The sequence below is a fragment of the Heptranchias perlo genome, chromosome 6 (assembly GCF_035084215.1).
Source record: "Heptranchias perlo isolate sHepPer1 chromosome 6, sHepPer1.hap1, whole genome shotgun sequence".
Lineage (NCBI taxonomy): Eukaryota > Metazoa > Chordata > Chondrichthyes > Hexanchiformes > Hexanchidae > Heptranchias > Heptranchias perlo.
Genome location: NC_090330.1, coordinates 33,536,819 through 33,550,008, shown reverse-complemented (window position 1 = coordinate 33,550,008; position 13,190 = coordinate 33,536,819). Strand labels below are relative to the sequence as shown.

Sequence of the window (13,190 nt, the reverse complement as noted above, 5' to 3'; positions counted from 1 at the left end):
CGCATTGCTGCCTTCAGCAGAGCCAATTCCCAGACCTAGTTAAGGGCGTGATTGATGGATGGATAGACATTTTTAAACTCCCGATTTTAATTTTAACACTCTCCCCCGGACAATCTTTATTCCAGAAACAGCAAATTATTCTGAAAAAAGTCAGGACTGCAAATTAACGCTGAGACTATCCCGGGTCCTAGTGCCCGTATGCGTCGTTCCCGCTGACTCGCCAAAGTTACATCAAAAGAAATGCAGGCTCCTCTTTGATTCGTATATCGATTTGTTTGTAATTTGCATATTATAATTTGTTAGAGAGGCAAAACGATCGCTGTAAGTGATCATTAGCATATTTAATGAGGTATTCAACAACCATTCTCATCATTTAAAAAGCCCCACCTACTTAAGTTACTGTTTGTCACACGTTCTCAAGTGAGGAAAAGGTCTGTATTACTTATTTTGACTGTTCGGGCAGGTATCTAAGTAAAACAACATACATCTAGAATTTTACATTATTCAGAAATGTGGCATCCCATTGAACACATCGAACATCTTACTTTCCATCCTGTCTTCATCGCCTCACTTACTGTTAAGGATGAATCACCTTCAGCCCAGGCCCATTTTCGGTGTATTTTTATGGGTATTGTGAACATTTGTGGTAAGTAATATAATTACTAAAATGCATAATATTAAGCAGAACTTGTTGTGGTTGCTACTTGTCTTATAGACAATGTAGCCAAAGAGATGAAGGTAATATGTACATGAAGGTGCCTAAATCTATTATGTAGTGTTGCGCAGGATTTCAAACCTAAACAAAGACAATCGATGCGATATAACTGCTAACATGTGTCAGCTGTTATCCGAAACCCGAAGTAACTTCATCTTTGAAGCCTTTACTTGTCAAGATTATTTTATAAAGATGACTATCCATTTTTCTGGTACCTTCCTATATAATTCGTACAAGACTACAGCTTCCTCGAAGGAGCTGAGAGGAGTGAGATGTTTGGGCAGCTATATTTCAGAAGATTAGAAAATGTGCATCTAAAACAGTTTTCAAGAGTTTAAAATCATTTTAATTGCATATCTATTTTGCTGGTATGTATTCTTCCAATTATTAAGATTAAGCATAATCTCGTTCTGAGTGTCTTCCTCGATTCTGATTTATTGCAGTTTTTGGGACGAATCCGGAAGTGATGTCTCAGTGGTGTGAAAATTAATCTACAGTATTGCTGACCCCTGATAAAATCAGTTCAGTCAAAGATAACTTAATCCGAAAAGTACTCTCATCATGATTGAGAGATGAATAGATGAGATCATCTGAAACGTTTAATTTAAAGAGGAATAATATATGTCTGATGTAGTTTTAAAAGGATTCAATATGCCGCTTCAAGTAGTTAAATTTCTCCTTAAGTAACCCATGGGCACTAGGACCGAGAAGGAGCCTATATGCCGTTGGTAAGACTACCTTAAACCCAACCCATGCCTGCTTTTCTGCGCCACTCTGCGTGCTTTATGGAGAGTATAGTTCAGACGCAGATAGTACACACATTTCACAGTGGGGTCTGCGTAAGGAACACCTGTTTCAAGGCAGCTAGCAACCCAGCATTGGACTTGCAGATCTTTCTGCTGATGAAGGCGAGCGCCTGAAGCCCCAGACACTCTCCTGATCTCCCTCAAGTCTTTGGATAATAAAAAGGTGACGTTTGGGAAACAAATAAGATCAAAGTTTTTGGATTGCCCCAGCGAGCAACGTGCGATCTATATTTTCTCAAGGATTCATGCTGGTGTATGCAGTCTTTTATAGAGTAAAAACAGCGCATGCCTTTCTGGAGTCAGAATCCATAAATTCTGACGTAGCCTTGTTCATCTAAAAAAAATCCAATAACGCCGGGTTTAAGTTGCTATGACCATCGTTATCTTCTTCCAATGGAGAAACTACGAATTTTTATTCTCAATGCAGCTGGATCGTCTGAAGATCAAACAGCCTGCTAGACCTGGGATTATTTAAAAAAAACAATATGTTAATGTGTGAGTATAAAGTGGTGGTTTCGTAGACTACAGTGATTGACCTTGAACCTGCCCCAAACCAAAACAGCATATCACTTTTTATGTATGTTTTAATGGATTGCAGTCAAAACAATTCATTCTAAAAGGAAAAAAAGAGGAAAACACACACACGAGATCAATTTGGGCTGACACCTATATTATTATTATTCTTGTGTTTTTTTTTGTTGTTATTATCAGAAGCAGAATCGCCGGCGGCGACTGATGGCTCCGTTAGGTGAAGTTGGGAACTATCTTGGTGTCCAGGATGCAATACCTTTTGGGAATGTGCCCGTTTTGCCGGTGGATAACCCGGTTCTTCTGAGTGATCATCTCGGCCAGTCCGAGGGGGGTTTGAGCAGGGGCTCAGTCACGGACCTGGCTCACTTAAAGGGGATCCTCAGGCGGAGACAGCTCTACTGCAGGACTGGCTTTCACTTAGAGATTTTTCCTAATGGAACTATCCAGGGAACCAGACAGGATCACAGCCGATTTGGTAAGTAGCAGAGAGACAAAGCACCTAATTGCAGTTAAGTAGGTCATAAAAGAAGCGTCTTCTTATGATTTTTTTCTCCTCTTCATGACAATGCTAGATGGAAGAGTTTAATGCAGCACAGCTCTACGATACGAGCGGACAGCAGTCGGAACGTATTATAACGTGATCTAAGAATATCAGACATGAATAAATGATAGGATCATCGCATTAATTTAGGTGTATAGCCGCTGGTAATTGCAATTAATTTTAAATCTATCAGTATTTCCGCCTCTGTCGATATCGACCTGTTTACGTGAGGATCTTACGTACATTTCGTTTAGATGACAAATAGAGAACTTTCTAAAATGATAAGCTGCAAAAAAATGGACAGGTTATATGACAGGTCCTGTACATGTATGTGTATAGAAAAATAGATTATGACTAATGGTGCAATGATATAACCACACTGTATCATTAATTTAGGTGCATAGCTATTGGATGATGACTAAGATGCGTTTGCTTTGGAATATGTGGCTGCGGCCGTCCATCTATCTACCTGTGCCTACGACCTTCTGCGTGTGATTTTATGTAAATGTCAGACTGGAAACTAACTTAAAATGTATATTGTTAGAACGTGTAAGCAATCAGACAGGGCTGCCTTATTTGTGCAATTATAATTGGACAGGTAGGCTGTAAAATAATAATCGGTAGCTTTGTGCTGTCAAAGTTGGATACGGATTGCAAACGCAGTGGACTGCTGCAATCATATGACTCACTGGTGGAGGTGATCGTTGGGGAGATCACAGCAAAGACTTATTTAACACATCGCCAGACATTGTTAATCAGATAGTGTTTCCTCAATTTTTTAAAATGTCGAAATGCACAAGAATAGATTTCGCCACGTGTCTGCGATGACCTCGCGAGGAATTGTTTGTCTTTATAGTTGATTTTAAAAAAACATCAAAGCAACAATTCTGGTCATCAGGAGGTAAATTTATAGTTTTTTTTCTAAGGGCTATGACCAAGCCTCTAAGTCTGGGGTTCACGCCTCCAGCAGGTGTCTGTACGGCGGCCGCACTGCTACATTTCCAGAGGGAGAGAGAGAGATCCCCCGGGTCCTAACGCACGCCAAGAACACACGATTTTAGGGCTCTATAAAGTTAGTGTTGTAGGGGATATATTTATTTCTTAAATACAATAACATTTAACCTACGGGGCAAAGCATTTCAGCAAAACAAGATAGTCGAACATACAGATCCCTAATATGAAAGCGGAGAGAGAGCAGAACTGCTGCAGTGATTATCATTTACACTCAAACGCCTTGTAAAATGTTTTTAAAAATACTACACTTGAAAAGTGAGACTGTGTATTTTCGAACAAAGTAGAATTTTGAAAAAACTGTTCATTTTTTCAGTAAGCAAGTAATATTTGACGCAGAAATCTATTTCACCCATCCTATTTTGGAGGTGGGCGAGAGTGGGAAGCGGGGAGTGAGGAAATGGGTTAAAGTGGAAACGGAATGTGGGAAGTTTGATACCTGTACTGGCGGGAGAATATAATGCCCCCAGATTCCTGAGGTTAGCCTTCTTTTCAATTGCACAGACTTTATGCTTTACCAGGCCAATGTATTCACACACAATATTTTATCTCACTTCTGTCAGGTTTTCAGGGGATTCTGTCCTTTTTTGTTTTTAATGAAAGTCTAGATTCTTTGTTCCCTGTCATAATCTGTCCCCTCATGAAGTGCACCCTCCTCTGCGTGCTGTGGCCTGGCGCTGCTTGTGCTAAAGCAGCTGGTGTCTCTTTTACTGCAGTGCCTCCTGCCCTCATCTACCTCTGCGCTGAATGGTACGCACCTGCTACATTTCATAAACCGTTTTGTTAGATTTAAACCCACACCATTTTTTAACTTGACCGATGTATTTTTTACTCTCCCGGGTTGTCTTTTTTGTAACTAGAGACATTAGACATCACAATCGACTTTTACTTTCTCAGTCTTATCCTGAAGGTCATAGTTTTCCAGCAGCCGATGAACAGGGTACTGCAGTGAGTGCTGTGTGACAAGTCGGCCAAGTAACTGTATTTGGATCGATTTCATTTGAATCGACTGGGGATTTGTTGTGTGGAGATTGTTATCAATAAAAATAAAGTATATATAATATTTGAAAAATAATATTGAACTGCTAAAGGACGCCAGAGGAGCTAGCGAATATCTCGAAATCTCTGATGGAGGAGGTAGACGAGAGTGGGATTATTTTCTACTTCTGCTAATTGCTGTTTCATGATGGACCCACAAATTCAGTCCAGTGCTTCATAATTAAAATGTATGGTGTGGCCTTCCCCCCAAAAGGATTGACGCAGAAGCTTTCAAATAGATGGTCACCAAAGTGGAAGTACAAACCGTATTGCTCAATTTTGCATTATGGTAGATTCTTGCCTGTTACATTCACGACCAATATATCTGCTGCCATCCTATACACTTCGACTAACTTTCCTCCTCAAAACAAACAGTTAACTGTCAGTACAGATCATGTCGGAAGCTTATTGCATTTGGTGCTGGTTTAATGTTTAACTCAGAGTACAATCGTATTCTATAAAAAAATAATTACTATCAGTTTACCTGCAAACTCTAAAACGAACTGCTCTTTTAAGCGTGCAGTGATGCGGTTTGCTGAATGTACTGCCTAAAAGACACTGGGGGTGGGGGGCGGTGGCTGCTACGTTTTGGCAATGTGCAGCATTTTTTTCTGCAAGATCTCAATCGCTCGATATGCATCAGTAGCTGCAGCGTATCCTTTGCTGCCTTGTATAATTGTTGAGTTTATACGGCGAGCTTTGACTGCAAGCTGCACATACGTCTAACGCTGAATGTTTAATGTAACATTCTTCGATTGAGGACACTTTCCAGATTGAACTCCACTGGGAAATTCAATAACTGGAAAGTGTAGGCGTGTCTTTTGTGTCAGCAAAACTACAGCGTACAAAAGCTGACGAAATATCCAGCAGATGGACGTGTTCTGAATAAATACCACCTTTTTAATTAAAATTAATTCACTATTTCACAGAATGATATTGAAGTTCAAACCTCAGTTTTTACTTAGCTTCATTATTGAATTAAATATACCAGACTCAGGATATATCGCTGATTGAAATTGGATAAAACGTTGCGTTTCCTTTTCCATTTGCAGTTGCTTATGGAGATTTAGTACTTGCATCAAGGACTATAGAGGTCTGAACACACCACAGGGTTTGGGCGGCGCTAGGACCACGAGGGAGACATCGGTTTATTATGGGGGCGTTCCAGGTTTAATACCTTTGTACTAATGTGTGTATTACATATTGTTTTCCTCCATACCCGTTTTTCATTCGACCATATGCTTTCAATTAACCAGATTTATCCTCCTATAGATGCACTTAATTACATTTTTAGTGTAGCATTTAATCTAGCATTGGTATAACAATGGGAACAATAAGACTAGACGCACCCGAAGTCATTCATCATTTATGCAATAACTGAAGGTAAACGACGCAGGCGTTCTGCAATCTCACTCCATTTTTGAAGTCACGTATACTGTGCTTACTGTTAATATATTGGGGTGTGGCATTGATATTTCCACACAAAGTGTGTGTTATCTGTTTAAAGCACACGGTGACAGGGCAGAAATCAATGGCATGCAGGAGCAGTGTGTGGGAAGAGCTTGGTTTCATTCTAACTTCTGAAGGAACCGAACACCCAACAGCTCAAGGTGTCAGCTGAAAAAATATCACCCAGAAGTGCTCCGAGCCTGGCGCTCCAGTTGGCATGCCAATCATTTCCTGAGCACCACAAATAATATTTTAAGATAAAGGAAAGGTAACTATACCCATGGAGCAAGCCCCTCTCTCACTATTTGGAGAAACGTTTGCTATCTTTGATGAAGATGAGGACAACCCGTTGTTTTTTCTTTGTGCTTTCAAGTCTTAAATCTTTGTATTCACTTTTCTATTACATTATCAAGTTAACTGTTGGAATACAGACAGGTATAGACCAAACAACTGAAAACAGTGCTTCAGTGCTTTTGTCGTCTCAATGATCCACCCACCAGAACCAACCGTCACCCCCAAAACCAAACAAAAAAACTAAAGGGCCAGCCTTAATTTTTATAAGGAAAGTATTTTGTGTGGGAGGGTGATTAATGCTTTGGCTATAATTTTCTTCTGAGCGACATAAACCCACCCATGAGGGTAGATCACCTCTTTTGTTCTCCATTTCCCCCCCTCACAACCTCCTTCCCGACCTGAGCAATGCATGTCTTCCACCTGAGAGAGCAGAATAGCTTTCCTGCTCCCCAGCCACAATGAATGCTGCACTTTGCCAGCTGCCGAGAGCTATAGAAGAAGGCTCTGTTGGAGACATTTCTGATTTCCCTCACTGCTTTAAGGAGATAGAAGGCCTGCACTTGGTGCCTTTCTTAGCAGTACTGCTAAGATTGGGAACTCTGAGTTCCCCCATTCCATGACATTGTGCATGATGCTCTATCATGCTGTGCCACTGGACTAATTCAATCTATTTAATATACATCATCAATTTTGGTGACCTTTTACAATTTGCTTTTTGGGAGGAAAGTTTTCCTACCCGATGCCTGGCTTCAAGCATTTTTAGATGATTTTTTTTCAGCAGACACATTGAATTGACTATTTAGCTCTTTCAGGTTGGAGTGAGGCCAAGAATTTTCTCGCAGTACATTGTAGCTTAGGGCATGCACCATTCAAGGAACTAACCTGGGACCTTTCAGGGCTGTATGGCTCAGTACCATACCACATGTTACAATTTCCTATTGAGCTTTTGGGAGAGCTCCACAATTTAAAAAAATTATATTTTGCAGTGTTGTGAGAAAGGTACCCACAAATAATCAGACAGTATGTCCTGGTCTCAGCTGCCCTCTTGCAAAATATGACAAGCAGAGGCCAGTCACATGCCATGGGAGGGGGTGGGGGAAGTGAAGAGAAAACACAAGAGAGTCACCCTGGACTCTGGGTTAACCTCAGGCATCTCCTAGTAGTCAATTATGGAACGACTCTGATAGAGACTTGGGAGCAGATTACCCAACCCCTGGCTAAGATATGAGCATGGAACAAGAAACCAACAGAGGGGAAGACTGGGATAAAATAAATATCATACACATTTTTCCTTCTCTGATTTTCTCTGATTCTCCTCCTGAACCAACCCATGCAGTTTCATGTTACAGGCAGCCCTCCAGTATTGTGCCAACTTGCCATTCTGCAGGGTATACATGGACAGTGAGTTCTGGTGAGGGTGGGGGGAGGGGGTGAGGAATTGACCTCTGGGTCCAAATCACTAGAGCCTGATTTTGTTCTTACCCAATGTGTACCCCCAAAAGGGGTTGTTGAATTGCAATTAGGAAGTGGAACCGCGTTTGATTTTTTCCCCATCCTAGCCTGTGTTTGCTTACTTTAGTTTAAGTAGCCCCACTGCTGAGATCAGTTAACTCAGCACAGACTGAGGATCAAACTCGGAAACTTTCTGAGCTGTTTGGTTCACTACTATACCGCATAATACGATTATAGGCAGGTTCTAAAAACTTTAATTTACAGCACAAAATAAAATCATAATCACCTCCCAGCACACTGCTGCCCCGCAGTCTCTCAACTTGTTTTTCATACATCGTCATCTAATTGACCTTCACTTGACCTTGACCTTGAAAACCAAAAACTGAAATTCTGCCTTTTTGCAGAATTCAGATCAGCTGTTTTCAGCTGACAATGCACATGAAGAGACAGCTTCCATGAAAATACGATGTATAGCCACTTCATTTTATGTTTCATCCTTTATTTGGCTTTTCCTGGTTTAGGATGTTAAAGGCTGCATATGCTGGTAACTGTCTTAGTCAAAATCAATAATATTTCCCAAAATATATAGCTTCTGCATACATCATAATTTAAAATCCATTTAGTTTGAGAGACACTAAAATGGGTCCATTTTAATATTTCTCAAACTTAGTACAATCACCTTGTTTGTGTTGTTGACAGACCATCCTGTCAATTGTGATGTTCGTACACTGCAAGTCTGAGGTCAGAGCCAATACCCATTATTAAAAAAAAACTAAAAAAGGAAACTGAGTCCAGCTTTTAAACTTCCAAACGTGCGTTATTGAGACTAAGTGGCCCTGGCATTAACTTCCTTTTGGGAGAAAATAAAGTGCTGTTGATTTAAAAAAAATAATATTTTAAGACATTGCTCAGAAAATTCTAAATGCAATTTTATCAGTTAATAACCACCTTTTCAGTATTATTGTTACAATGACTTTAAAATATGGTAGTCAGGTCTGCATCATTTTAATCTAAAGATAATCATTGCTCACATTAATTTTAACTCTGCTTTAACCATAGTTGATTTCTCTCAAGATCCAAGCTCTAAATTGAAGTTGCTGTTATCGGGAATTCACCTTGCTGGCACCTGCTGCTACTTGATCCAGCACTTTGTACATGGAGCTAAATTACTCCTTAGCCACATGATTTAAAGTAGAGTAATCTCTAAGACCGGTACAGTAATACAATATAAAACAAACGCAATCTTTGTTTCAGCAGCTGACAGACATTACATTAGGGTAATTCCTCCGGCCATAACTATGATGTCATGTGCTTTTGAAATAAACTGGCATATGACCAGGCTATTAGCACATTTGGAAATTTTGTTTTGAAGTAGTGGGCTATTAACTAGTGATTAGTAGCATAAGCTACAGAAAAAGAAAATAATGCAAGGTCACCTTATGTACTCTTCAAATTGGAAGTCATAGTGGACTGCTTAAATTTCATGTTGGCTTGCCGATATAAACTCATTGAATTTTGAATGCAATGGTGACAACATAAAGTAAACCCGCCTCAGTAGGAGGTTGAGTGTAAGGACCAAATCAGAGGCAGTGCAATGGAAATGGCCAGCCAATTTGTTGCCATATTCTGCTCCATTTCGCCTGCCATTGTGCTCACTATATCCATTCCATTCCACTTGCTGCCTGTTCAAGTCAATGTCTATTTAATGGAATTTTCTCCCTTATATATAAATGCCTGTCTGATGTAATTAGAAATACTGCATCTGATTTAGGTATGCAAACTAAATTATAAACCAGCACACAAAAATGAAATTTCAGCTGTGAAGCTGCCTTGCTAAGAGCCAATAGTGTAAATGGGGCACTTCTGCTCAATTCACTAACATAGAGTTGTAGCTAAGACTCAGTGTAAGCATGATAACTGGGGTATGTTGCAGTAGAGCTAACTTTCTTTTAATGAGGGCAACATTCTCTTTTTAAAGTTTATTTCTCCCCTTTATCCAATTGGTTCCCTGACTAAACATTTTGTGGTTTAGGGGCTGGCATTGACTGCCAGGATGCAGTTAGATTTTTTTTCTTAAACATAAGCAACTGGCTGCATATATTAGATTTCTGTTCAGCTACCTAAGTGCTTAAAACATTAAAATTTTGATTGTTTAAATGCCACTTAAAATGCCAGTGGACATGGATTTGACTTGATTAAAGCTGCCTTGTTGCAAATTCAAAAATTACACCTTTGACTTGTGCCAATTCTTAAAACTGGAGCATTTAATATTCAGGGGTGAGTATCAGCAGTCATCACATTCCTGCTCATTTAGACATTTAAACATTTACAACTGCATTTTATGTACATCGGCTCCACTTACTTTGTACCTATTTTTAATGAATCCCCGCTTATAATGTACATATTTGAATGTCCCATATGTCCTAATGGTTGCATATGCTGTCAGCTACAGGGAATTATTATGCATTTACCTACATAAATACAATGTAAGCAATGCCTATTATTGAAAATTCAGTAGGTCTTTATGTAGATGATGTTGTTAGAGGTCATACATTGTGTTCTAACTTTGATAAAAATGTTACTTTTAATGTTATTCACTGAGCAAGCATTTTCTAGATTTTTTGGTGACTCTGCAAGATTGCAAATATCATTATGACTCAGAAAATCCTATTGCCTGGCTTTCCATGAAGGCAAAATCTATTGAATTGGATTCTCAGTCAGTTGGTCCGTTGTCATGACCAGGCATGCTGCAGGCAACAAAAGACATCATCATTATGGTATGCCCTCTACCCGCTCCTGCAGTTGTCTGCCCATTATCATTCCTCCATCGAGGCCTTCTTGTACATTGTCCCACCATCTCAGCTGTAGTTTTCCATGTGATCTTTCCCCAGTCAGGATTCATTCTACCACCTACTAATGACATTGATCTTCAACTGTATGGCGCATTTGGCTTGCTCATTGAAATCTATTTACACTGTTACTTCACGTGGCCGCTTCTCTTTCAGCACTGGTGACTCTGTCCTCTCAAATGACATACATATCCTCCTTACACTGTACATTTCAAGGGCATCCAATCTTCCACAATGAACCTTCATCAGGATTGAGCTCTCAGCATCATACAGAAATGTTGCATATGTGCCAACCTCAAACTCATGATAGCTGGCAAATGGTTTTAAAAATGCTGATACAGTCTTGAGAAAGCTGACAACTCAAAGCTGTCTTAAAGTTCACAGTTCACAAATGCACAGTTCAAATTTCCAATTTCTGTTCATGTTTTCCCCAAATATCAAGTAATAATCTAAGTCGTAAAATAATGTAAGTAGTAATGTAAGTAGTAAAAGGTTGTAAACTATGGAAATAAATAAAAGACATTAAGTCTTACAAGTTCATGTAAAGAACATAACTAGTGAATAAATTGTGACTAAGGGAATTTTTAAACACCTTTGATATAGGTTCTCCATCTTTAATTTCAGAACGGATAAAATAGGTTTGGTTAAAAAATGTTTATAGATTGGTTCGAAAATAAGTCAATCACACAATAAATCAACATTCCCCCATTTAATCAATTTAGTTTCTGTGCACAATTCTTGCTTTGTCTCACTTCCCAGAACGATGTAAAATAATTCATTCAATCGATTATACCCCATTCCAAGATTACAGATCAGTAATCTGTCCCAGACCCTTGATTACAGGTCAGTCTGTGCCAGTGCCTGGATTGCAGGTCAGTCTGTGCAAGTTCCTGGGTTACAGATCAGTCTGTGCAAGTTCTGGGTTACAGGTCAGTCTGTGCAAATTCCTGGGTTACAGGTCCGTCTGTGCAAATTCCTGGGTTGCAGGTCAGTCTCTCTGTGCTAGTCCCTGGTTTTCAGGTTAATCTCTCTGTGCCATTTCCTACAATATGTGTCAGATCCTCTGTGCCAGCCTTTGGGTTACAGGTCAATCTGTGCCATTCCTTCATTACAGATTAATCTCTGTCAATGTCCCTCTCCCCAGCCCGATTAGTCTTTTTCTCTGTGCTAAACAGTACAGTGAGTTTAGTAGGTCCTTCTGTCATACATTCTATGTCTAATTTCTGTGAGTAGATCCTCTCTGTCTTACAGGCTATATGCAGAAAATCGCATGGCATTTGGGGCAACCCCAGGAGACTGTCCAGGCACCACTGGAAGCGTTGATTTTTGTCAGCAAATACTAACATGCTGACACGACACTAAGTGCTGATATCAGCTTAAAATGCTGACATTTGGCTTGTATCATGTTCATTTGGATACTGGCTTTGTACACTTTCTTTTCACATCTCAGCCCATGTCCTTCTCCAGAGATGTTGCCATAATCTGTCAAAACATTTGCAGCAAAAACAATGTAACTCTTGATCTCTCTCTTGAATTCTCTCTGCAGCATATAAGAAAGACTTGCATTTATATGGTGCCTTTCACAACCTCAGGACATCCCAAAGCGCTTTACAGCCAATGAGGTACTTTTTGAAGTGTAGTCAGTGTTGTAATGTAGGCAACCTTTAGATATATAACTTCTAAATAAGCTTATCCACCATCTTTTCACCATGAGTGCTCCATTTCTTTGCCCTTTTTGCTGTTCCTTGCATTATGGACTTAATTATTGGTTTTGGGAATATATTTATCCTGCACGCTCAGCATTACACCTTCAAAGTGTTCCATTTGTCTTCTACTGAAGTGTTGTTGAACAATCTCCCACAAACTATTTGCTTTAGTTGTTTCTTAATTTCATTGAATTTAGCCCTTTTAAAATTAGGTACCTGGCTCCTGGCTTTAGGTATTTATTACCCTCAAGTAGGAACATAGGAACAGGAGTAGGCCATTCAGCCCCTCGTGCCTGCTCTGCCATTTGATAAGATCATGGCTGATCTGTGATCTAACTCCATATACCTGCCTTTGGCCCATATCCCTTAATACCTTTGGTTGCCAAAAATCTATCTATCTCAGATTTAAATTTAGCAATTGAGCTAGTATCAATTGCCGTTTGCGGAAGAGAGTTTGCGGAAGAGAGTCATATTAAACTTGATCATTCTGTGGTCACTGTCCCCCAGGAGTGCTATGACTTCCATTTCCTGCACAATATTTGGGTCATTTATAAATACCAGATCAAGGTGAACATTGCCTCTTGTTTTCTTGACGTGCTGGGCCAAGAAGCAGTCATGCACTACACCTACCAACTTGGGTTTTTCCAGTTTATATTTGGTTGATTGAAGTCTCTCATTAAAATTAATTTCCTGTTCTCACATACCCTTCCTATCTCTTTGTAGAGCAAGTTGTCCTTTTTTGTATGCTGACCAGGTGGTCTACGCATATCCCCAGTATTAGCTTTGATTTTTATTTTA

The 13,190-nt window shown here is 39.7% G+C and overlaps 1 protein-coding gene across 3 annotated transcripts in view; it reads left to right on the top strand.

Annotated features, from left to right (window-relative positions):
- Positions 1-1,508: 1,508 nt before the first annotated feature.
- The window catches only part of LOC137322495 (fibroblast growth factor 9), a 44,809-nt gene continuing 33,127 nt past the window's right edge, over positions 1,509-13,190 (top strand). The window contains exons 1-2 of one of the 3 annotated variants that reach the window (XM_067985415.1): positions 1,509-1,684; positions 2,233-2,527. In XM_067985415.1, coding sequence (XP_067841516.1) covers positions 2,257-2,527 — 271 coding nt within the window. In that variant the 5' untranslated portion in view covers positions 1,509-1,684; positions 2,233-2,256. Of the gene's footprint in view, positions 2,017-2,139; positions 2,528-13,190 lie in introns of those variants that run through there. The other 2 variants (XM_067985413.1, XM_067985414.1) reach the window with 2 other exon arrangements.